General features: G+C 42.8%; 1 protein-coding gene across 1 annotated transcript in view; it reads left to right on the top strand.

The window, feature by feature from the left end:
* The window catches only part of DNAH7 (dynein axonemal heavy chain 7), a 1,812,153-nt gene that overhangs the window by 73,227 nt on the left and 1,711,271 nt on the right, over positions 1-27,655 (top strand). Inside the window, exon 2 of the mRNA XM_086955398.1 lies at positions 4,474-4,539. Within this exon, the coding sequence (XP_086811524.1) occupies positions 4,474-4,539 (66 nt within the window). The remainder of the gene's footprint in view (positions 1-4,473; positions 4,540-27,655) is intronic.

Here is a 27,655-nt window from a genome sequence, read left to right as displayed (position 1 = left end):
TTGCTGCATTTTGTCTTTAATGTTGAGGAATAAGATTGTAAGGGCCCGATGTAGGTAAATCCCATTTACCGATTTTGAAATACCGAATTTTACCGATTCGGTATTTCAAAATCGGTAAATGGGATGTAGGTCCCAACATCTGGATTCGTTACCGAATCCTTAACAATTCATCAATTACCGATTCGGTAAATACCGAATCAGTAATGCCCATTCATTCCTATGGGCTTTGAAGCCCATAGGAATGATTAGGCGTTACCGATTCGGTATTTACCGAATCGGTGATTAATGAATTCACACGGGTGCAGGGGGTGTCACTTTGACACCCTCTAGCACCCCCAAAACGGGCATGTGTGCAATGTGGCACACAGACATGCCCTAAGAGCACGTCTGTCTTTCACATGGCACATGTGTACATGCACAGATGTGCATGTACACAGGAATCGGTATTTTACCAAGGATTTGTATTCCATGGTAAAATACCGATTCTGTAAGCCATGTGCCAATGGAAAATTGGCTACCCACATAGCATTTTCGGTAATTTTACTGAATCTGTAAATATTACCGAATCGGTAAATATTACCGATTCGGTAATTATTACCGATTCGGTACTTATTACCGATTCGGTAATAACAAAGCATAGCATAGCCTAGTTTAAGAGGCCACGTGAACAAATTAAATATAAGATCTCAAAACTAGCAGAATATTTTTTAGTATCCTTTAAATATTACAGAAACCCAGATAAACCACTTTTGAACAGAGCTCAACTCCAAAATAAGTGAGTGCAGCTTGTTAATTTTCTCTCTCCTCTGCCAAGTGCCTGGCTTATTTATTAGTGCAAAAACAAGAAGAAAGGTAGTATGTATAATAGAGTGCAATTAGAAATTAAAATCGCAGCAAACCAAAAAATGTGTACATTTAAAAGGAAATAATTGTGTAACTAACAACAAGATTCCGTGTAGTAATCATTAAGGAGACCTAGTTGGCCAACATGGAATGAGAGGAAGATGGACTAAATATGATAGTGTGAAAAGGTTGCAGAAGAAAAGAACTGGGATAAAGGGCCACACTGAGAAGAATGTTGATAATTTTAAAAGCATTTTTAAACAGTAAAGGGACTGTGTAGCTCTGCAGAAGATAACCTTTAAATGACTCATTTTTTTCGAATCAATGGAAGTGGTGCAGAACCAGCCCGTGCAGGAAGCTTTGAGTGCTGGAGAGGTCAACCAGCTTTGTCTCGAGGTACCTGCAATGGTGCACTTCAGTGCCAAGGAAAGTGCAGCAGTCCTACTTAAAGGGGTCAAGCACAAATCTAAGACAAACAGATGGCGAAGGCCTACGAAGAATAGAAGGCACATGCAAGAGGTTGTGAAATTGGGCTGCCACTTTTAAAAGAAAAACTAAAGGGGATGATGGACGGAGTGTTGAAAATTGCAAGCACTCACCCCCAGTCAACTGATCTGGGTTTAATCCGTCATCATTCTTTAGCTCACTCCGCCACCCCAGTTCAGACATGGCCATATGCAAATCAGTCTGACCCTGTGCCTCATGGGAACAGTCCAACCCGAACTGCCAAGCCATGTCTTCTCTGGACAGAAACAAGCATCCTGGGACCGGTTGCTGGCTAATCAGCCACCATCAGCTAGGCTAGCTTGAATCCAGTGGCAAAGTGAGCAAGGGACCCACGTCTGGGCATACCCTGCCAACGTAGGGCAAACAAAGCAAAACCAAAGGGGATGATGGACAAGGGACCCACGTCTGGGCCTACCCTGCCAACTTAGGGCGAACAAATCAAAACCAAAGGGGATGATGGACGGAGGGTTGAAAATTGCAAGCACTCACCCCCAGTCAACTGATCTGGGTTTAATCCATCATCATTCTTTAGCTCTTCAGCCAGGCTAGCTTGAATCCAGTGGCAAAGTGACAAAGCATTTAAAAGGGCCAGCCAGGGTGCACTCAGGGGCCGACAAGGTACAATTCAAAGGAGGCCTTTTCACCCTCACTGCTGCAGTGAAGAATTGTGACCCTCACCCACTTCTCAGCATTACCAGTTAGAGGTTGAGTAGCAACGAGTTCCAGGTACAACTGAAGTCACAGTTAGGCGTTCAACAAATCATTATGGTCATCGTACTGTTAGCCAGGTTGTAATGTTTACAAGAAGGGGAGGCCTTCAACCTAGTGGGTCTTGGGATGCCAAAGGGCAGCGTTAGCAGGTCAAGGATGTAAAGGGGTCCCTTTGGTCAGACCCAAGAGTTACCGCCTATGATGGCAGATCAACACATGTTAGCCTGCCAATGTTGACACTTGGTTAGTGAGCTAGGCCCGAAGGTCTGAGGCTTTCATTGGAGGAGAAAGACGTATGCCATACAGGATACAGCACATATAACTGATCGGTTGATGACTTGTAATCTAATATTGCATTGCCTGCCTGCCCAGGTCTTATGTAATGAATATAGATAAAAAATGGATTTTGAACTCCAAAAGAATGGGATGGTCTGAGTCATTGGACCTATAAGATTTGAGGGTGTAATGGGTTTAGTGACGTAAGGGCAGGAGTTAAGGGAGGTGTGGGGGTCCTCTTCGGGATGGATGGTAACAAGACCGAGAAAGCTTCTCTTCATTACAAACTCTTCTATCAAACATAGAATTACAAACAGAAAAGGGAGCCCTAAGGCAGCCCTACGAATGGACTCGCTTGTATTCTGAATCCAGATATGAGGCAACGTGGAAATCTGAGACCCAGAAACCAAACACAAGTTATACCGAGTAGGCAGCAATATGCAAAGACCTCGAGGACGAGAGGTGCAAGCAAACGTGTATGGAGGAGAAATGGTACAAAACCGACAAGGAAAGGACGTTCAGAGAGAACTCCTGTGCAAGTAGACAAGCAAAAGATGGATCTAAGCACTGCAACAACACCCTTGGGAAAAAATGCGAAATCCCCCTGCAGGGTAGGCCTAGAACAGCTAAACACAATAAGTGAAAATGTTAGGGCAAAACAAAACTACCTCCTATTGCATCGAAAGGACAGGGGTTTTTCTTATCTTCATTGTTCTCGCTTCACGGTCGAGTCTCTGCCATTTGTGATTACAACAGTCTTCCCTCATGAAAAATGCACAGCGCCGATGCATAAGAAAAGCATGAGGAAACAGCCAAATGATAGGTAGTAGAAGGGATGTGGAGGGCAGACAGAAGAAAGGAACCTGAAAACCGAGGGGCAGGAAGGTGGCTGGAAGGAGGAACAGGCGGCCAAGACTGAGGCAGTGGGAGGTGTCCAAAGTTTGGGTCAAGGAGGGCAGCGGAAAAGGAAGGAGAGCGCTCCACGGGGAAGTGACCCGAGAAAGGGAGCACGTGACCTGCTTTGTACTAGTTGAGTTGATTGTTTGCCTTAGTACCTGACGAGATATGAGGAGATTTTATCCAGTTCATGAAATTCTGGAATGGTTCTTTTCCCCAACGTCAAGGCCTCTGTTCCTCTTGCCAGGCTGGAGATGTGCAAGGCTGCAACATAGGCTTCTGTTCACACCTTCACGAGCATTGATGTGTGTGGTCTTATAGTGGTAATGATGTCTGGTTGGGTAGAGCGTTCTTAAAAGAATATCTTCACATGGAAGTATATCCTGCCTGCCCATCCCACGGGGCGCATTGTCTTAGCATTTCATAGGTCAGTTCACTATTGGAAACTATTTTGAAGAATGGCTTATATTCCTTTCCCATTTGTATGAGATTGTATGGTACTGCAGATCTTACAAATGTCTACCTTTAAACTTAGGAGATGGGGAAGTCACATGCTGTGGAGGAAATGGATTGGGGAGGAACGTGCATAACACCAGCATTTTCACATTTTTTCGGTGCCCTGTCTGACATTGCCAAATATGTTGTAAAGGTGGTAGCCTATATGCTGGACATCTTTCAGTAATTCTCAAGCTATTCTCACATGGCAGGGTAAAACCTACAGTTCGTGATTTATGCACTGCAGCAATGAGATGCATCATCCGTGTTAAGGGGTATTAATATGTAATTAGTCAAATTACCTTGCTAATTCAGTAATTCTTTATGAGGCCCTTTCGGTGGGAGGCGGGGGGAGGGGTTGGGTAATATATACACAACACCAGTGAGGTTATTTTTCAGTATTGAGAGTGATCATTATATCATTCTTTATAACACCTTTATGGGGGTAAGCAGTGCACCATTTGTAAATGGTCATTTAACCACTGCAACAGTAGAAGCACACAGGGCCTTAGTGTTTAAGATGGGACTTCTAGGGAATTTTCGCTGCAAACTCAATATCTGTTTATTCTCACTGCCGATAAAAATCGTAATTGCTTTGTGTCCGTACCAGGAGAGCTCAAGATGACAGCTGTTCTCAATAATTAAAAAAAATAATAATAATTGTGAAAGCTATTAATGTGTTGTGCGATCTGTGGTGTTTTTATATGTTTGAAAGATGCTAACAGTTTTCTTTCTTCCTTGCAGCCTAAAAAACGTTCCAAAGGAAAGTTGCCAAAATCAACAGTGAGATTTTTACCACAGTTGCCAGAGGTAATAACCACACCTGATTGCTCACGGTTTCCTCATAGCATGTCACAGCAATATGTATTTATTTATGAAGAGATAACTGGTCTATAATTGGAGACCTGTTCTGTTTCTAATTAAAGAATAACAAGAGTCAACTATGATTTCCATAGTCTCCTGATGTCGCTCACTGGCTACCATTTCAGTTCCTGAGTCTGCTGGGTTGCCAAATGGGTTGTCTAGCAATAAACGATGCATTAAGGCTTCTGATGGCAAACTTAAACCCAGAGAGCCCAGTGTGGCAAAAGATGCTCCAGTGTTGCAATTCGTGTAAGAACTATCCAAAATACCCAGAGGCCATACAGCACTTTGAAATATTAGGAAGATAATGCTGGTCAAATGTTTTTATTAAAGTAGTTGTCGTTCAAGGTGATACTTTCTTAACACTCTATGTCTGCTACTGATATGTGCAACTGGGCATCTTTTACACAACCTCACACTATGCGTTGTTTATGAAATATATACAGTACCATGATGACATTATGGATCCTATGCACTACTTTGTCAACTTCAACACGTCATGGCACTTTAAACTTCAGTGCCTCTACTCTGCTTGTGTGCCTTGTATGTATTTACTTACACCCAAATGTTTTACATCCATACTTTTGCGTATCATTCTTTACTGTCTGCACTGACGCTTGGATGTTCGGCGTGAAAGAGCTCGTCTGCACAGTGTTAACCCCACTTTACCCTCGCTTTTGGACCTCACCTGGAGCCTGTATTTTACCTCGGTTCACGTGTGCTTGCATTCTATTACACCCACATTCATATCAGTTACACTTGTGAAATGAATGTAGCCTTGCACGTGTCCCGCTTGATGCTGAGAATATATATTTTTGAAAAATCCATTGCTACAAGTGCAGAATTGTGCATACGAGTCAACCTTCTGCAACTCACTGTGCAGCATGTAATGTAGACCAGGTGACAAATGAAAACATCTCTTTTTATTAGCCAAAACCTGCCTTTTGTGCTGAACCTGCCACCGACGTTAACACAAATGGCCTATCTGTTAATGTTAATCTGATTCAGCACTTGTATAAGCCTTTATCAGTCTTTGCGATTTTAGTAAATAGAGATACAAGCACAAAACTTCCAAAATTAAACTTGCTTTTGATATCTTAACCCAATACAATAATCTATAGATATAAAAACGAATGCTTGTCTGTCTGTCTGTTCTTTATGCATTACTACACCATTCATCCGATCGCCATGAAACTTTGGGAAGTTGTTGAGTACACTCCCGCAAAGGTTTCTGGCATAACATTTTTAAAAATATCGGTCCCCCAGGGCCCTCATAATCTTTTGAATACTGAAATTGTCAGCGAATTTGCGAGCATCGTCGACAGTAATGCCCCACAAATGGAAATCGATTGGTCGATCTACATCTGAAGCACGAAAGAAAAAGGCATTCCAAGCTTCAGAAACAGACGAGCAACGGGAAGCAAGATTAGAAGCTGTTCGAACACAAACTGCTCAAGCGCGTTCTTCTCAAACGAACGAGCAACGACAATCAAGATTGGAAGCCGATCGAGTACGCACTGCTCAAGCCTGTTCTTCTCAAATGAACGAGCAACGAGAATCAAGATTGGAAACCGATCAATTACTCACTGCTCAAGCCCGCTCGAATGAAACAGGAGAGCAACGAGAATCAAGATTGGAAGTCGATCGAGTACGCACTGCTCAAGCCACACTTTCAAATGTTTTCCATATTAAAATGAATAAGTTTCAATAAAAATGACACAATGTAAATTCAATGTTATCATAACGAGTTTCCTTGAATTTCCTTTCTTCTAAGATCGCAGCAACGCGCGACGGGTAAGCTAGTATAATATACAGCAAAGTATAGGGTGTGGGGGGGAGAGAATTTTCAACCCATACTTGCATTCAAATTGTAGACATTATTTTTCATACATAAAAAGTCAATACAAAACATTGATCTCACATTAAAAACAGTTTAGATTTAAGAAGAAAGGATGGTCCTCAAATGTATCTTTCTCCTCGCGAAATAACAGTTCTTCCCAGTATATTTTGTTGCATTCCTTTCCAAATTGGTTCCAATCAACTAGATCAAAACATATATTACCCTGTATCTAAGAAATTCTTTTGAATTTTTTCATACCATAATGCTCAATCCTCTACGTTACAATATAGTGAATTGCAGCCGGCCAACACGGGTTTCACAGGAACAGTCTCCCGCTTCCTCTGGGCTGAAGACAATTGCATCCGTACTAAGTCTTCATTGTTGAGAAATTAAGATAATACCCCAAAAATAGGTGTGAGTATGTAGGACTTGCTTAGATCATTGGGATCCAAGTTGTGTCAGTTGATTAAAATGAAGATCACTGAAATGATCACTATAGATCACGAGAGAGAGTACTGTGTCCCATTCATCAGTTCATCAGGTGAGACTTTTATTATCCGCTTCAGCCTTCAGGAGGCGGGACAACCAGCTGCAGCACCAGACAAAGCTGCTTATAAAAGTGCACTGTCACTTTAAAAAATATGAGAGCCATCCATCTGAGAGTGTCCCCCTCATGCATGAAACCGTCTGCAATAGAGACTTATGATTGGTTGAGGCCTGATATTGCTTTTTCTCTAGTTGAATGAGGATCTCATACGCCTCAGATATCATAGGATTTGGAAATGCAAGCGTCTATCCACCTCAAAGACTGTTCCTCACCTTACAACATTGTAGATTTTGGAAAGAGCCCTCATTCATATTAATGTACCCCCCAAGCAATATTTTGCTTGTTGTTAGACCATCACTAAGGTTTGTACTGGTGTGCAGTTAAATGTATTTAACTAAAAAGATTCCAAATAGTAAGGCCTGATGAATGCATGATAACATCAAAAAGTAATAAAGCATGTCAATACCAATTGACGCCGAAGGATATGTTCTTGTATTTTTCTGTCATGTGAGAGGTGCCCTGTAAAGTAAACCATTCTTTTCTGAACCTCTGTACATCTTTTTATTTCTCACGGGAACACGTTTGGCTCAGGGTTCGGTATTTTGTATGATGTAATACTTACGTTAAGTTAAAACAATGCAATTCCGTTACCAACCTATGTTCTGTGGACCTCTGATGACCACTAAACAAATGAAGGACAGACAGACAACTGGTTGGGGAGAGCATCTTCATTATGGAGGGGTCTTCAAACGTAAGGGCAATAAGTCTACAACATTGAGGTGATTATTAATTGTTTTTGCCCCTTCCTCTGTGAGATTACAATTTTACACTCTGATTCCATCATTTCGGAATTGAATAGATGCTACATATTGGATTTTATGTGAATTACTATATGACAGTTTGAATTTATGAGGACTGTGTGTCTTCCTCTCTTAGCAGTACTCTGTTATACTGTAATGTGGATGGCAGGCAAGAATTGGAAAGAAAACATCTGGCATAGAGTAAAATCATTTCACCACTGAAAAAATGATGCAAACTGATATGTTACATAAGTCACCATTCTGCCTAGTGAAAGCACTATTGTATACTGCCACGATTGTAGGGGATAGTAAAGTGGAGCAAACAATACTTTCCTCTTGCTCCGGGTGGTTGGGTATATCCATGTATTTATTTTAATGTTTACTTTACAGGCCAATTGCATTGGTGCCCAAAGGCACTAGCAGTACATCTACTAAAAACCATCGAAAAACAAACAAGGTATCCCTACCACTTTAATCAATGTAATGTAATGTAGGTGTACTTATAAAGCGCGGTCCTGTCACCCAAAGGGCATCCTGGCGCTTGAACTTCGGGCGATCACACTTTTCACAGCTCAGACATTTCTAGGAAAGAGATGCGTTTTTAACGCTTTCCTGAACGGAAAGTAGTCCCTATGGCTTCTCAAGGCGAGTGGCAGGGAGTTCCAGAGTTTGGCCGCTGCAACACTAAATGAGCGGCCACCCACCCATCAAGTCCCTGGAAGGCTTAATGAGACACTAGAGCGCAGCCACATAGCTTCATACAGGGAAATATTCAGCATCTGAAAAGATGCCTTGCGCACATTGATTCATCTTGAGTTTATCTGGTGAACATAGACATCGAGTGCAAAAAAGATGTAATCAAATTCCACCCACTTGAACTTGAACCTTGTGACCGGGGCAAATCCAGAGTCCTTGTGAGTTGCACTATACAAATTTTAAACTTGAACTTGAACCTTGTGACCGGGGCAAATCCAGAGTCCTTGTGAGTTGCACTAATCACAATCTTTGTGGACAAAAGAAGTAATTGGGCAAAGTTCCTTGGTTTTGCCAGAATAAAAAAAATCTGGATTATGCATATTTGACAGATCCACCAATAACTACAGTCCGACTAAAGTAAACAGTAAAGGAACATGGCAGGAAGGCCTCAGGAGAACTTGATATAATAGTAGCCAGAAATATTAGAGGAGCGGGGGTGCTGCTTGCGGCATCAAACAAACCTATCCTTTTCCAATCCTATCTAAAGTAGCCATTGGAAAACAAGCCTTAAAGAATATATCAGCAATCCGGCTTTTAACAACACCTATATAGGAATACAGGGCCCATTGGAAGAACTTGGCACAAGGAAATGGGCAATGTAGGCTGTGTCAATATCATTCTGAATCTGCAAAGCTTAAAAAATTATAAGGGTCTAGTACTTAGTGGTTATGTCTGGTCAACATGGTATTCTCCCATGCTGTCTGAGTACACGTACATTTGTGTGGAGACATCAGCATGCGGCGCTCCTAAAATAATAGATTAGTGTGGTTTGTTTAGGCCTATACACTATCGCACTTTACACCTTGAAGGCCAAGTGTCATAAGAAGCAGGCGACTTCTTAGAATATTGCTTCAGGTTGTTAGCCAAGGCCCATATATTATGACACTTTGCATCGCGACACTGTTATTTCACTATTGACTGTTGCATTAGACTGTGGCACTTTAGAGCCACCCTCAACATTGTGGGGATAGGCCCCACAATTTGGCCAATCACTTAAACCGAGCGCACAGATGGCTATAGCACCAGCACGCGGTAATCCAGAGCACCACATTACTGTTGTCTAGTTTGGCCTCTCATAATATTGCACTCTGCACTTTGATGGCCAAGCATACAAGCATGGCGTGCTTGCACTGGCACATGGCGGATTTTGCATATTAGATGAAATACATAGTGTGGCACACCGCTCTTGCCGACCAAGCCCGAAGCAGAGGCTATTTAAATGTCCACGTGGGGTTAATAGAAAATTAGCTGGATTATCAAGCCCGAAATTGGCCCACTAACCAATGCTTGCATTAGCCAGCGACATCGCGTTAGAGGGACCTTTCGCCTTTTTAACCTTGAATACTAAAACATTCATAAGAAATTGTTGGACTGTTTTAGACTTTCCCTGAAATCTCTTGTGTTGATTGGATGAACGTTTTAACGCTGTTCTTACGAAACATAGAAGTCACGGATGCATAATTCTATGAGTCACTCTGACGCCAGTATATGGCTAGATTCTAGGTGCATTCTCGGGTAGAATTTTAGATGCTGCTCATTTTAAAATGATGTATTTTAAAGCAAACATGGTTCGTAAAGTAATCGTACAATAATGTTTTTCTTTAAAGGTGCACTTTTATCAGAGGATTCGCAATGCTATTTACATCCACTTAAAATATACATTTGTTCCAGGGATTGTTTTATTGTTGGTAAATGAGATTACCTAGTCTGGTTTCATAAATAGACCCGGATACAGACGCTAGGACATGATGCCATTACCAAGGCTTGTAACATACAGTACACTCCTTTGTGGTCCAGACGGCTCATCAAAGACATTGTGTTTCTGTTTGCACTCTGCAGCAAGTTCTTGATTCTTTTTAGGCTTTCATATGTTTACTTAAGAATGGCTGATACCTTATGTTCCTGTAATTTAGGGCCAGATGTATCAAGGCTTTTGCGACTCGCAAACGGCCTTTTTGCATTTTCGAGTATGTATGAAAAAATCGCAATTTAAGGAATCGCAATAATTTGCGATTCCTTATTTTGACATAGCATTTAAGGAATCGCAAATTTTGCGATTCCCTAAATGATATGTAAGAAACATTTTGAAATTGCGATTTTGTGTTTAGAAATCACAAATTACCACCAACTTGTAGTTGGTGGTAATTTGCGATTTCTTTTAAAAATGCCCTATTTGGCATTTGTGAGGGTGGCATGTGACACACATACATGCCCGTAGGGCATGTATGTGTGCCACATGCACACACATGTAGATTTCAGGGGTGCAGCAGGGTGTCTTAGAGACACCCCTGCACCCTTGAAATAATTCTCAAATTGCGATTAGCAAATTTCGAATTCGCAATTTGAGAATTATTGCACTATCATTCCTATGGGCCTCCTGACCCATAGGAATGCATTGGAAATTATTCTTTAATTGCAAATTCGCATATTGCGAATTCGCAAACAAAGAATAATAAGGAATCGCTAAAAAATAGCGATTTTGTACATACATACAGTTTTGCGAATTCTAAATAGCGATTCGCAAAAAATAGCTATTTAGGATTCACAAAACGGATTCTTGATACATCTGGCCCTTAATTACTAAATGCGCCTCTTTGTATATATCTTGGTTGCGCAAACAGCCAAAACAATACAGAAACGGGGAATCTTCGGGTTAATTAATCGAACTAATTAATAGGTTATGGGTAGGGCCAAGATGAATTGCGACTCTGCTTTCTGGGGAACCTGCAAGGACCTATCACGCATTCTTGCAATTTACCCACAGCTTGTGAGAGGACGCCAGAACAGTAAGTTGACTTCCTCCAGTCTCGCTGGAGGAATTACTTATAAAGTATATTGAGGACAAAGAGCCCTAATACAATTTAACACATTTTATTTTACAAACAGCCTTAGGAGGTTTCTCAGGGAGGTTGCAGGACGTAAAAGAGAAAATCGATTTTAAGAGGAAAATACAATTGGAATATGATTGGCTGGGGAGAGCTGCAAGCAGGCCTTAGCAAACTGAACCAAGATATAAACACGTGCTAAGAGATTATTAAAATATAGAGGTGTTCTTTAAAATATTTTAGCAGAATCTCTGTGAAGCGAACTGTAATTCTTTCCTTAAATGGAGAATTATTCCAAACTTTTTCGAAACGGCTACTATGGTTTTATACCCTGAACCAGACGCCTTAATTTGTGGCTCTTATCTTCCTATTACAATTTTAAATACGGATTACAAACTGCTAATGAAAACAGTAGCTAATCAACTGGCGTTTGTAATTAATGGTTGGGTTGGAAAGAAACAGACGAGCTTTATTTTATTTTGGGCACATTACAGGTCTCTTATACTCACTATTTGGCAGCAGCAATTGACCTGATGGTTACATTTACTGTGTCCCTAGCAATATCATTGCTGGGCAGGGAAAAAGCTTTCAATCTGGTGAAATCGAAATTTGACTGACTTGTTTTAGCTCAAGTGGGGTTTCCTAGCAGGTTGCTGAATGATCTTTACTTTGGCACAATAGCACATATACTGGCACATGCATCAACAATGCCATTTGAGAAAACTTATTTGCGAAAAATAAGGATTCGCTAATAAGGAATAGCAAAAGGCTACGCATGTAGAAATCGCAAAAAAAAAAAACGATTTCTAAACATTCCTTAATTGCGACTCGCAAATTGCGACTCACAATTAAGGAATACCTCTGCATTCATTCCTATGGGCCTAGAGACCCATCGGAATGAATGGGAAGATATTCTCAATGTGGAGAAGTGTGGCTCACTGGTTAGAGCGGCAGACTCTGAAGCAGAGATCAGGCCTGGGAGCAGGGTTCAAGTCCCGACGCGGCAGGGTCTTGGGCTCAATGTCCGCGGACTCGATAATTCTCGCCTTGGCGCCTACTCTAATCATGGGTCCCACGCTGCAACTCTGGGCAATAGCTTGCTTAATCTCCACAACGGCCCCTACAACACTGGGATGCCTGGCTTCACCTTGGGGGTACCCAGGAGGGGCATCTCACAGGGAGAGCCAGGAAGGGTTCCACAGCGTTATACAGCGCCGGGGCGCCCCGTTGGGGCAGCTGTGCGCTTTACAAAATACACTACATTTACATTTATAATTAGAGGATCGCAAATTGAGAATGTAATTTCAAGGGTGCCAGGGTGTCAAAAGGACACCCTGCTGCACCCCAGAAATCTGCATACTAGTACATCTTGCACACACACATGCCCCTAGGGGCATGCACGTTAGTGCATTTTTCAAAGTTTTTGCAAATTACCATGAAGTTCAACTTCATGGTAATTTGCTCCCCCTATTAGTGAAATCGCAAGTTTTTTCACTTTAATGCATTGCATTTAAGGAATCTCAATTTGCGATTTCTTAAATGCAATGGCAATTTAAGTAATCGGAATTTAGAGATTACTTAAAATGCAATTTTTGCATTTGGGATGATGCATCCCAAATGCAAAAATACCGGTCGCAAAGGGGTAGAATCTGAGAATCTGCCCGTTTGCGACTAGTTTTTGCTTTGATGAATATGGGCCTTAATTATTAATAAGTGACCAGCAGGGTTAACAACATCATTAAAGGTACTCATCAGGATGCCATCTTTCCCACTTCTAGCCACCCATTTTTATTGAATCTTTAGCAGCCTTGATAGAGCACACAAAAATCAACATAATCTGGTTTATAGAGCTTCACAGCATTTCCATTTCCCAAACCTTGTTCAAGGAAATGAGATTTTGAGACCCGTGGCTTGACTCTGATCTGTCCATTCCTGCTTAGATTTATTGTGAAGAAGCCAAAGCCAGGCCCCACTCTATGCCTTCAAGAGACTCATACCATTTCTCCACCAAACTGACACCATTTTGTTAAGGCCTTAGTGTTAGTCAGAATTGACTATGGGAACACTATCTTGATGGGTACTGTAACTTCTGCAGTCTCGCTCCTTCTAAAGTCTTTATTTATGACTTGTATCTACCACTAGACCGTTTGTCCACATTCCACCTATTCGGAGACAACTGAACTGGCTCCCTCTCAAAGCCATGACAGAAATGCAATTTGCTTGCCTTAATGTCAGACAATTTTCCTGAAGCAGCATTGATACATCTGTGTCTGTCTCAGGCTATCTGGGGCAAACAAGGTCCCTAGAAGTCAACATGGCCTAACCATGGCCTTGAGCCATCCAACACCATAGTGGCAAGAAGCTGATCAAACTCCAACTTCACCCATTTCCTGCTGTACACATCTAATCGAAAGGTGTTTTGTCCATAATAGTAGAACAAACGCAATGCAATAAAAGGATCTGTAATAATGCCTAGATTTTAAAACATTTTATGGACTCTGTGGTAATAGATGCTTCTGCGGAAGATGCCTTCGCCTTACTTCACCTCCTTAACACCCTCACCCACAATGATGATCTGGTCGCACTGTGAGGGCCAAATACGATTAGGTCCCTTCAGAGTGATTATATAACAAATGACAGATGTACTGCAATAGCAAGTGCAATACACACCTATGGACTCAAACGTACCCTTACAGTTCTATTTTGTTCGGCTCTAGTCGCATCTATTGATTGAATATTAGGATGGTTTACTTTCCTTCAGCAATTCTGTGGACGGTCAGGGTACATTTGTTGCAAGCTCTTATCGTTCTTATCATTAATGGCATCACATCACACACATGTTAAGTTTAATGATTTAAAACTGGTTATTTGTATTAAGATACATCCTCAGTAAGAAATTGTAGTATTCAGCACAGGAAATCGTGAGCACTATGGCATGGGGGATACATGCAGATGTTGAGCTGTGGATTGAACAAGTGTAAATTAGCTGGTCTCTTGCACTGCCTCAGGGATACAAAAGGATGGCCATGAGATCCTTCCTATGTAGGAGAACCAGCTGGAAATGAACTGTACTGGGCCCAGAGGAACCCCTGGCTGGGAGAAATGTGGGCCCCAGGAGCCTTCTCTGGGAGGTCAAGCTATGGAGGAGACCAGGAGGGACTTTCCCAGTGTCTTTAAGAAACTGGGACTCTTGGCTGCAGCTACAGGCACAGACTGATAAGTTTATCTCGCTTTTGGAGCCATCACTAGAGTTCCCCGAAGAGTGCCAGGAAGATTGAAAGCATTTGTGTATATTGACTCTCCTCTTGCATCTTCTGTGATGCAGCACAGCATGCTCGTTACATTATTTTATTTTTGTGTTTGCTGCAAGAGTGGTCTGAGTTGGACTCGTTTGGTAAGGCACATAGCCTAACATTGAATTGTATAACTTTATTATTCCTATGGCCGTTTTTCTGACTTAAAAATAGTGAAAGTGTATGCCTTTAATTTCCCCATGTTTTATTGTAAGCATTGCTGTGTTTATTTTGCATATTAGTTTTTTTTCTTCTAAATTGGTCTAGGACTTTTATTATGTTTTTTTCTTGACTTTGTTGTTCAACCCATCACACATTGATGTGTGGCTCAATCATTAGAGCGGCAGATCCTGATGCAGAGGTCTACCCTGGGACCAGGGTTCAATTCCCCGTCTCGGCGGGTCTTGGGCTCAAAATTCCACAGACCTGATAATTCTCGCCTCGGTGCCTATTCCAATCATGGAGTCCCACTCTGCAACTCTGGGCAATAGCTTGCTTAATCTCCACAACGGCCCCCACAACGCTTAGGATGCCTGGCCTCCACCTTGGGGGTGCCCAGGAGTGGACGCCTCACAGGGAAAGCCAGGATGGGTTCCACAGCGGTATTCGTACAAGCGCCTTGAGACCCTTGTGGGTGAGTAGTGCGCTATACAAGTATCAATTTACATTACATTACATTTACAATTTACATTTCTGTAGGGAAGAGACTGCTACTTTTCCATTGCTACAAACAGTTGAACAGAGTTTTCTCAGTGAGCTGTGTTGTTCTTAACAAGGTAGTACCTTATTGAGTTAGTGGTGTGACCACCTCCCAAAATAATAATTCAGCTTCTTACTTAATTTCACCTCGTTTAACATAATTAAAGTATGATCACAAGAACATGAAAAATACGAGTATGAAATTTAAGTCATGGTCCCAGCTTTCAAGAATCACCCTACAAAACACATTATTAAGACAAGATCTAAAGCGTTGGGGTTTAGGGGACGGAATTGTTATGTTTTGTTATATTGTGTTTAGAACACTTTACATAATCTGAATATTCCATACAATGGTAATCTCATGCACTAAGTTCTTAGAATGTATTCAAACTAAAAGTCTATTTGTGATGCTAACCTCTTTGGTGTAAGAAGAATTTAACTAAACCAGCCCACATGAGTAACTCTTGGTTCCATTCTTTAATGTTTGTTTTTAACCTCTCGGCCTTCTGACACCTCTTCTCAGGTATATCCCGATGTGTGATAACTTTTCTATGGTTCCAGTGTAGTCAATACCATTGTACAGTAACTAGAGCTGTAAAATATATTCTCTTGATTTTTTAAATGTAATATTAAAGCAATCTGAATGTATGATACCCCCTAGCTGACATCTCGATTATTAGATGCCCAATAATTTCCCTCCTTTTATAAGCCTCTTTCTGTTAGATGTTCAACAACTGGACACCTTAACCTTATGCTCTAGCTCATCACTTTTCTTAGATAAGCTATGCAGACAGAGTGTTACCAGGTCTGCTATGCAAGCATGTTATTGCACTCCTTTACTTCCTTAATTCATGCTTCGACCTATGGCAATTAAATCTGATCCCTGTAATTTTAGTATCCTCTAGTTGTTTTGGAGTGCTGGTTACAACTTTTTGTGTACCAACTTAAACACTATGATCCAATTTAGCCCAATGTTATATTTATGTATGACATACACAGTGGAGTAAGCCATTTGCCAAAAGCTGATTTGGTGATTAACTCCGAGCCGCAACCATGAACCTTTTAACTGGTTTCTGTTAAAGTGGTTCATAACAACAGTATATAATTCTGAAAACGTAAAGGCCTTTTCAATAATTGTGAATATTGACATCCAATGCTACAAATTCACCAATAAGCACATCAAAGATTTTGAAATAAGTTTCAAATACCGTATCTGGAAGAAACACGTTAGTTATAGATTCCTTACCTTCGAATTACCCTCAGGCATCGGGCTGGATCCGGAAAGTTTTTTGTCAGCAGTACCTCTGCGCGTCAGAAGGTGGCGTTAGTCGGCTCCGCGTCCGTCGTTGGCATTGGGTCACCGGAATGACATTGCGGCAGCTACTAAGACGCTGCCCTCGGTCACTGACGTCAGTTCTTTCTTTTTTCCGCACCAGCAGCGCATATCCGGGAAGAGCGGTACATCCAGTCCATTTTTGACTAACTTTTTCTCGAATTTTGTTGACTTCTTTTTCGAGACTTTGACTCCTAAGGTGCACAAGGGATGCCCGGCTTCAAGCCATGCGGTTCCTGTCATCGGATGATGTCGGTGACGGATCCACACTGAATGCGTCTTTTTTTTGTCTGGAGCGCGACCACAACCCCAAGTCGTGCTCTGACTGCTAGTCGATGGCGCCAAAGGCGGTGCGGGAGCGCTCCCGAAAGCTGCATGAGCACTGTCAGTCTGCTCCATGCTGTTCGAGGTCCCGGTCACAACGGAGGTCGAGGGACTGGTCACTGAGCCATCATTCGGGTTCCAAGTCTTTGAAGTCTGCGCACTCTGGGTCAGGTAAGGCGAAGCATAAGAAGAAGTCGACGAAGCACCATCGTTCTTTGACTGCTCCTCGTTGGTTGGCCAACCCGACGAGGAACACAGTTGGTGCCTCTTTCGCGGCTCCGCATGTGAAGCCTGAAGAGTTGACACCACGCTGCCCTCCCTTTACGGGACCCAGAGCGACTCCCTCCCAGCTTCGTATGTTCTACGAGGCGATGCACGCCATCTTTGGGTGACCCAAACCCACTGGCGCGCCTTCGGGCCCCATGGACTCTGTTGGGGGCCTAAGCCTTCTCCAGCCCAGGCGCTGCAGGCCCCCCTTGGATCCAGGCCTGGATCCCGATCAGCCGCTTCCTCAAGCACCACTACCGCATCTGATGTCAGTCGGCCCCGGCCGGTGTCGACCCCGGTCTCCATCCCGAAGTAGACCCGGTTCCGGCTGGCGTGGCCCGATGCTGGTTTTGGTGCCGAGAGGGGTTTTTGTGCCCCTGTTCACTCCTGGGGTCCCGTTTCAGCCAGATTGGCACCCAGAGGATCAGGTAGAGTCTGAGCAGGACTTGAGAGAGGAACTGGGGGATGGCAGTGGTCTGAACACCTCCCCTGCCCTTGGCATGTTGTCTCCTCCTGCCGTGGCTACGGAGGAGGGAGCTTCGTACGCAGTGGTGTTGCATCGGGCAGCCAAGGCTCTCAACCTCGAACTCCCTACCGTAGCAGTCAGGACTAACCTCCTGACAGAGGTGCTTCAGCCAGCAGTGAGCTCTTCCGAGCCTCTGCTTCCGTTCAGTGAGGCCCTTACTGACATCCTTTTGGGCACTTGGTCCAGGCCCAACACGGGGGCTCCCATGGAGAGTATGATTGCCTGAAAAGGCCACAGTCCGGCTCCGGGCGACCACACTTTCCTTTCCTAGCAACCTACCCCGGTGAGCTTGGTAGTTCAAGCCTCCACTTCCAAAAGCGCCTTCCCAACCACTCCACCGGAAAGGGAATCCAAGATGCTGGACCACCTTGGAAAGAAATTTTTCTCTTCTGGTCAGCTTAGGACTGCGGTCCATAAACACTGCATGTCTCTTGGGCCGTTATTCACACTCGGTATGGGATACGGTTGCGCAGCTGCCCAGACATTGCTCTCCCAGACTGTTGCCACCAGTAGGCATGCAGCAAAGTTTGCGATACATTGTGGGCTGGACAATGGCAATTCTATGGGCAGAACCATTTCAACATTGGTAGTACTTCGTCGCTACACCTGGATGTGGTCGACTGGGTTTCAGGGGATGTCCAGAACACCTTGATGGACATGCCCTTTGATGGCCGTCGCCTTTTTGGCGACAAAGCAGACAACGCTCTAGAGCATTTGAAGGACTCACGGGCTATGGCCAAGGCCTTGGGCATCTCCACTCGCCCTGCGCAGTCTGCTTTTTCCTCCTTTTTTCGTGGCTACAGAAGGGGTACACTGCTACATCCCACCCAGAGAGCGAGTGAGGGAACGAGGCAGACACGCGATTCTGGTGAAATCCAGAACATATCCAGTTCTTGGGAATACCGACGACATTCTATGCCCGTTCAAGGAACGTTTTAAAATACCTAGAGATATCTAAAAAACTGTGAAATAATTTGACAATACAAAAGGAAGACACCCCAAGAGAAGGAGCTCCTAGGTCAGGAGAGAGGAAATATCCACACTAAAGCTTGCAGAATCAAAGCGTAACGCAAAGCTGATCCTATACTGGAACGTCTCCTACATTAGTTGGGGATACGGTGTAACTAACCGCTTCTTGAAACCCCAGCAAGAAAAGTCCTGAGGAAGGTGCCACATAATCAACTGTACTGCACCGAAACGCGTCGACGCACTGTTTTTTTGACAAAAAGAATCCAGTCAGGGCCTGGTAAACTTTAGATGGATATCCAACATTATCACTAATGTTTACATGAGTCTAAGTGGTTTAGGCCGTTGGATCTAGGATAATTTAGTGGCAGAGATATCTGTGAGCCACAGGGATACAAGGGGTTTTTGTCATGATATGTAGTTTTGTCTTTTGTCCTTAAATTGCCAATATGTTCTAGATATGTCTCTATTAGCTGTGCATTTTATTATTGTGTTTGTGTAACATTGTTTTTATTTATGTATGATCCCTTCAAGGTACATTCCTTGGATTTTAAACTGCATTGTAATGATTTGTATGAATTTGCCTTCTTTTTTAACTGACTAGACATTGGTTTTTAATAAAATTAGATTGTTAACGATTCTATTTCTTTGTGGAAGCCTTTTTATATTACCTGACATACAGTGCACTAAAGGTCCTTCTTCCCTGACAAGACAGGGCTGAGGGCATAGGTGAACAAGTAGACTCCAGGGATTCCCCCTTTGACTTTCTACATCCCACCCAGAGCCACAGGCCGCAGCAAGTTACCCAACCTTCGCGAACAACCGTCGGGGTTCTGGGGGCCAGAGGGCGGGCCAGACCACCAACGCCCCCTCTGAAGCAGCATCCAAACCCTCCTATTCCGACCTTTCAGGCCCATCAAACGCCAGTGGGCAACAGGATTCACCATCACCTCCCCCAATGGTGCACCATCACGTCAGAGAAATCGGTTTTGCAAATAGTCCGAAGGGGCTACTCCCTCCCCTTCAAGACTACCCCTCCAGCCATGCCACCGAAATAACACTGCATGTCGCAGGATCATCTGGCCCTTCTCCAGCAGGAAGTTACGGTCCTCTTGGCCAAAAGAGCCATCGAGCGCGTTCCTGTCCCAGAAGTAGGTTGTGGTTGTTACTATCACTACTTGCTGGTCACCAAGAAGGAAGGACAAAGGCCTGCATCCTATCTTGCATCTTAGGGACGTCAACCGCTTCTTCTGGAAGGAGAAGTTCAAGATGTTGATGCTTGCGCAGGTCTTGTCTGCCCTCAACCCGGAAGACTGGATGGTAGCGTTGAACTTGCAGGACACTTATTTTCATATCCCTGTCCTGCCGGCCCACCGGCATTACCTACGATTCACGGTAGGCCACAAGCATTTTCAATTTACTGTGCTCCCCTTTGGTGTTCACAAAAGGGATGGCGGTGGTTGCAGATCATCTGCGCAGATCAGGGGTTTTAGTCTTCCCCTATCTTGACGACTGGCTGTTGAAGGCGGGCTCGTCCGAGGCAGTCGTCTCCCACTTCCAGACTATGGCCGACCTCCTGCATTTGCTGGGGTTCTCCATCAATGTGCCGAAGTCACAACTGACTCCATCTCAGAAGCTCCTCTTCATCGGAGTGGTTCTGGACACAGCGGGTTTGTCAGGTCTATCCTCCCGAAGAGTGAGTCCAGGATATTCAGGCTATGATTCCAATCTTTCAGCCTCTATCTCTGGTTTTGGACAGAATGACTCTGATGCTGCTGGGCCTCATGGGCTATTGCATCCTGCTGGTTGATCATGCCATGTGGCATTTGCGGGCTCTGCAGTGGGACCAGAAGTTCCAGTGGGCGCAGCATTAGGGGAATCTGTAAGATTGCATACAGATCTCAGAGGGCACTGCATTTCAACTGCAGTTGTGGCTCACGATCCTAAATTGGGTCAATGGTAGATCCCCCTTCCTTCCCCAACCAGACCACACTGTGGTGACGGACGCATCCCTTCTGGGATGGGGAGGCCACATGGGAGAGGCAGAGATCAGAGGCCTCTGGTCTCCGGTGGAGCTCGGGCTCCACATCCACCATCTGGAGCTCCGGGCGATTCGTCTTGAACTGAAAGCATTCCTTCACTCTGTCCGGGAAAGAGAAGTGCAGGTGTTCACGAACAACACCACCGCTATGTGGTACTGCAACAAACAGGGCGGGGTGGGGTCGTGGACCCTATGTCAGGAGGCCCTCCACCTCTGGACATGGCTGGAACATCAGGGCATATCTCTGGTGGTTCACCACCTGGAAGGTCTCTGTACGCCGTTTCCGGACGAGCTTACCCGCAGATGCATGATCCATAATGAATGGTGTCTTCACTCTGAGGTGGTGCAAGGTCTTTTTCAACAGTGGGGAGAGCCTTGGTTAGATCTATTCGCCACCGTAGAGAACATGCAATATGGGCAATTCAGCGCTTTGGAATTTCCAAGGCGGCACTCGCTAGGTGATGCTTTTCATCTCAAGTGGAGTTGCGGTCTATTGTACGCCTTTCCGTCTATAGCACTTCTGCCCAGAGTGCTGAAGATCAGGCGCGACCGGGCCCAAGTAATTCATGTGGCTCTGGATTGGGCATGAAGAGTCTGGTTTCCTGAGCTGTTCAACATGTTCATTGATCCTCCGATCAGACTGCCTCTTTGGGAGTATCTTCTGTCGCAGCAGCAGGGGACGGTCCTCCACACAACCAGTCCAGCCTCCACCTCCTTACGTGGAGATTGGGCAGTGGCAGTTGACATCTTTCGACCTGCCACCAGAAGTCTGTGATGTAATCTTGGCAGCCAGGCGTCCCTCCATTAAGACGTATACGCCTGCCGATGGAACAATTTTTTGGCATGGTGTTCTGCAAAGGCTGTGGATCTCTTTTCTGAGGCTCTCTTGTTTCTGCTTTTTCTAGCGCAGCAGGGCTCTGCACTGGGCACTATCAAGGGATATCTTTCAGCCATCTTTGCCTTCCTTCGGCTTCCAGATCAGCCGTCCCTTTTCAAGTCCCCAGTTGTAAATTGCTTCTTGAAAGGCATTACTCATCTCTTTCCTCCTATTTCTTTCTTTATGCCGCAGTGGAACTTGAACCTGGTTTTAACTTATTTAATGTGCGCTCCCTTTGAGCCACTTCACCACTGTCCTTTAAGACTCCTGACTCTCAAAAGTGTGTTCCTGGTGGCCATCACCTCGACCAGACGAGTGAATGAGCTCTAGGCGCTTTCTTCTAAGCCTTCTTTCCTTCTGTACATCCGGACAAAGTTGTCCTTAGAACTAGTCCATCCTTCCTGTCCAAGGTTATCACTGCCTTCCACATCGGGCAGACTATCACTTTGCCCACCTTCTGTCCGCCTCCGCATCCTTCAGAAGAGGAAGAGAGGTTCCACTGTCTGGACCCAAAACGCACGCGTTCGTTATATCTGGAGCGCACACAACAGTTCCGGGTGGATGACCAACTCTTTGTTGGCCACGTGGGTGCCACGAAAAGTTGGCCGTACACAAACAAACCATTTCTCAGTGGGTCGTTTTGTGTATAAAAGCGTGCTATTCTCTGGTAATGATGGAACCTCCAGTGGGGCTATGCGCCCATTCCACTAGGGTGACGGCAGCCACTTACTGCCTTGGGAAGAGGAGTTCCTCTACATGACACCTGTCAGGCACCTACGTGGGCTTTACTGCACACCTTTACCAAACACTACTGCCTTGACAGTCCAGTCGGGAGATGGCTTCTTTGGCCGTTCTGTTCTCCTGGACTTTCTGGTGTGATCTTGGTTTGCAGATCCACCTCCGGGGTTTGTATTGCTGGGGTATCTATTCTAAGGTAAGGAATCTATAACTAACGTGTTTCTTTCAGATGAAAAAGTTACTTACCTTTGGTAACGATATATCTGTAAGAAACATTAGTTAGTTATAGATTCCTTACCACCCTACCCATCCTCCCCGTTCTGCGAACTGATTTCTAGGGTTAAGAACATACTGTCAGGGCCCTAGTTTTGTACATCAGTGGTCAGTGTCTTGCATGGCTCTGTGTTTCTGGCGCGGAAAGTTGTGTACAGAACAGACATTATCGCGCGAGGGCGGAGTCTTAGTAGCTGCTGCTGCGATGTCATCCCAGCGACCACGATGCCAATGACTGACGCTTTGCCGACCAATGCCACCTTCCGACGCGCAGAGGTACTGCTGACGAAAAAACTTTCCGGATCCAGTCTGACGCCTGGGGGTAATTCTAAGTTAAGGAATCTATAACTAACTAATGTTTCTTACAAATAAATCGTTACCGAAGGTAAGTAACTTGTTCTTCCTGCCATTTGTCTGTTATGGGAATTTTTTTTTAACTGTATTTGACATTAAAACATTAAAGCCAATAGATCGGGCTTTAAAGTGTTAAGGAACGGAAATAGTGCATGCCACTATTTGCATGCAGAAAAAAATTGAAGCCAGGCCTGTTGCTTTGCAAGTTATTGCTTTTAGCCAAAAAGCTGTAATAATGACTTGCTACTGACAAATTCAGCAATTAAGCATCTGCGATTAAACAGTGTGAATATTTCATTGGCCAATCCTGCTAATTTCACATATACCCCCAAATATCACCTAGAAATGAAAAACAATTTAAAAATCTTACTTGTGGGATTTTGATAAAATCACACACTTTACTGCTCATTCGAAAACCACCAACCAAAACTGATACAGGATGGCTGGATACAACGCCCCTTTATACATCTGTAAGTCGAAATGTGCATTTCATGGTGCAGATTCAGAAATGCATTAAGAAAATCCGAATATGTGTGGTACGTGATGCTGACAACTCGAGTGCCTCTTTGCAATTTGAAACGGCAAAGTCTTGAAAAGACAACTCCTTGGATTAATCTGAGATTTTGAGAGATCAGAGAGAAATAAATAAAAAGAGATGGCAAAGGCACCACTGCTTTAATCTATTTATAATCACAAGCCAATTGACCTCTGTTAGTAAACTGGATTTAAATCCTGGTACATTGACACAGAACAAAATGGTCGCAGCCTTACAATAGTAGGACTCTTAATTTAGCACAACACAAAAAGGAAATGATTAATGGCTTTGTAACTAGTCAGGGAATGTCCCAGTTGCCATACGCAAACATTCGACAAGCAGAGTGTCATCTGTAAAACAGACAGAAAGAGACAACATTTGAACCGCTAGAAGGATCCTTGCCAAAAGTTTACATTGCATGCAAGGGCTTATAATAGAATACTGCGATCAGGAATATCATGTAGTACTTTAAAAGGCTGTTATTGCTAAATAGATGTTGAAACTTCCAAAACCTTTGCATTCCAATCACCTACACAATAACGTTAGGAGTTGGAATTGCGGATTTAATATTAAAATGCTAAAATCATGATTGAAAGCTATATTTCGACTTGGGCTGAGATATACATTTATTATAATGATTTTTTAAGTTCAAATAGTTTTATTGAAAAGAAAACAAGGTGACTATACAAGTAAACACTATAAATCTTACATCATCACATTCCAATTTTTGTTGCTTGGAAAGTAAAGGTATTGGGCTAGTAGTACATAAGTGAGACATAAAGGATGTACAATAATGAAACATATCTGCATTCAAGGAATATAAAAAAAACTGATGGAACTATTAGGGAAGTCAGGGTGGTTTGGGCACCTCTTGTTGAGAGGTATCTGGTAAAGAGCATCTCTTGACACTAATACCAATAAACAATGTGATAGGCGACCACAAATCAGAACGTTTAGTAGCAATCTGAGGGGGGTACACAAATGCAGTATCCAACCTGTGATTGTGGCACACAGTGTACCACCAAGCTCTGTATGAAATTTTCGAAAAGTCTTTCCAATTAACAGTAATTTGTTGAAAAGCAATTGCTAATAATAAATCAATAATCTTGGCATTAAGTGAAACCTCGTCACAAATAGAAGAGAGGCTACCCAAGAAGATGTGAATAAGAGAAAAAGGAAATGTAGTGTCATAAATCACGTTAATTTGTGACCATACTTGTTTCCAAAAAGTTTGTGTGGACTGGTAAATAGCATATGAAATAGGTCGGCATAGGGAGAAGAACAAGTCCAACATGTGTCCGGAGTGGCTGAAAAACGTTTACATAAGGTGGCTAGCGTGAATAGAAGTCTATTGTAAACAAAAAATATTGTTTGTGTAGTGTTTGCTGCTCTTGAGGCTTTATGTAGTTTGGACAAGATGCCGTTCCAAAGTGAAAGTGGCCAGGATACCTTAAAGTCTCTTTCCCAAGCCTCTTCAGTTTTTGTTTTCTGTCTATCGGTGTTTATAAATGATTGTAAATAGTAGAGGCTGTGGGTGTGGTTATGAACAGGGTATGGAGTCGTAAAGAGGGTTCTGAGATATACAGGGTGGCTGGTATGTCAGGGAAGTGTGAGTAGGTTTCCAATACAGCTTTTTTAAGTATATTGTATTTATTAGGACTGGGCAGTAAACTCCGTTCGGCTCACGGAATTTGGGTAATTTTGCATTCCGCGGAGAAGGCGAAATTGCCAAAATGCTTCGTTCTGCAATTTTGTTGTTGTTTTTTTTGTTTGTTTTTGTTGTTGTTCACGTTCTCAAATGCGTGTTCACGAGATATTTCCCCCCGAGCAAGAAAACAGCGATTGCGAACAATAAAAATGCATTGCGAACAAGCAATTCCGCGTGTTTGTGGAATTTTTGCATGTTCGATGAGATTTTTTACCGTTTTGCTGAGATTTGCGTAGCGCCATTTTGCAAATTCTGCCCACCCCTAGTATTTATGTAAAAAGGTAAAAATTGTGAATCTGAAAATAATTGATGAATTCATATCAAACCCCTCTCTCTCCAAGTTCTCCAATGAAAGGGTCTGTTGTGAATCAATAGATCTTTATTATGCCAAATTGTTGAATTTAAAAGGGAATCTTTAGAATTAAGAGTAGAGTGAGAAGATGAGTCGAGCAGTTTGGATGTATGCTTTAAAATAGGAGTGGAAATGGATTGTGGCTTGCGTGAGAAAATAGATACTCACGAAATGAATAAGGAGATATAAATAGGTGCTCGATCCAGAGAGGACAATCATCTGCAGAGTCAAGCAACCACAGAGAAGCCTGACGTAATAAAAAAGCTGTTTAATGAGCCTGGAAATCAGGGAAGTTAACCCCTCCTTCTGTTTTAGGACAGATTAGTTTTAAGAGACATTTGAGGTTTCTTATTATTCCATAAGAAAGAGGATAAAATTGAGTTGACCTTTTTAATTAATTGAGAAGTAATGGGGACTGGTATGTTCAAAATAGTATATAAAATTATGGGTGATAGCATCATCTTTATGGTGGCTAAGCGACCCACCAAGACAGGTAAAGGAGATGCCACTTAGAAATCAGTTTTGAAATCTTTTGGACACATTTGTTCATACATAATGTTATTGTTTCTGAAATTGAAGGTGTAAAGTGCAGACCTAAATATTTAATATGATTTGGACTCCATTTAAATTGAGAAGCTTGAAAGTGTGAACTAATAGTATGTTTTGTTAACGTTAGTATTTCGCATTTATAATTATTTAATTTGTATTCGGAAATAAGTGAATAGGATTTCACCTCCGTTAAAAAGGCCGGGATTGATTCTTATGGTTTGGACAAAAAAAAGTAGAATTTCATCAGAGTAGGCTGAAAGTTTGATGTGAACATTGGTGTTTGAAAACCATAAATGTTTGGGGTTTGATGTAGTTTGGATAAAAATGGCTCTAGGGCCAAGTTAAAAAGGAGAGGAGAAAGAGGACAACCTTGGCGCACCACTCTGCTTAAGTTAAAAAATTAAGAGATTAAGCCATTGGCACAGACTGCTTCTCGAGGATTGGAATAGAGGGAAGATAATACATTTATAAAGTTGGGGCCGAATCCAAACCATTTAAGGGTATAAAATAAATATTTCCACTCAACTCTATCAAAAGCCTTTTTGGCGTCTAGTGCAATTGCCGCTAAAGGATGGCCGAGATGTGAAGAGTTGGATAATATATCAAAAAAGAGCTGTGTGTTATCTGTAAGGACTCCCCCTTTGACAAAGCCGGATTGTTCCTTTTCTAGTAAATTTGGTAGATAAGAATCGACACGTATAGAAAAAGCTTTAGAATTTTTTTTATAATCCATGTTGACCAGTGGGATAGGTCTGTAATTTTTGCAATATTTAGGGTCTTTACCTTCTTTACGAATCAGACAAATATGGGCTTCGGAAACGAGCCAGACAAATTTTTAGAGACATACATTTTTTTATGAGTGAATGCAGTTTGGGTAGTAAAAGTTTACAAAAATGGGTATAGACTTCGACGGTAAAGCCATCTGGGCCAAGAGCTTTATCTTTCTTGAGTGCTTGAAGGGCTTTTAGAAGTTCATTTTGGGAGAGATCCGATTCTAAGGGGGATAAATCTAAAGAAGCTTGATGAGGCTTTTGGATGTTGGAGAAGAATTGCGATAAAGAGTAATCTGTAGGTTGAGATTCTGCAGAATATAAGGATTCATAAAAAAGAGAGAATTCATTTAAGATTTCAGCATCTTTAAATTTTAAGACTGAGTGCTCATCAAAGATGGACTCAATGTTCAGTTTATTTTGGCGAATCTTTAAGTAATTTGCTAATATCTTCCCTGCCTTGTTTTTACCTCCATAAAATTATTTTGTGCTAGATTTTAATAAATAAAGTGATGCATCTTCTGTTGATTTTGTGTTAAATTTCAATTTAGCATTGATGAGGGCCTTTAAACAATCTTCTGAGTGTGAGGTATAATATGAGTGTTCTAATGCCTTATTGTCTTGAAGGAGGTCCCTAGTAATCTGACGCGCAACTTTTCGCTTCTTTGCAACGTAATTTAAGATACAAT

Source organism: Lissotriton vulgaris, chromosome 2_1 (assembly GCF_964263255.1).
Source record: "Lissotriton vulgaris chromosome 2_1, aLisVul1.2, whole genome shotgun sequence".
Classification (NCBI taxonomy): domain Eukaryota; kingdom Metazoa; phylum Chordata; class Amphibia; order Caudata; family Salamandridae; genus Lissotriton; species Lissotriton vulgaris.
This window is presented reverse-complemented; position numbering and strand designations above follow the sequence as displayed.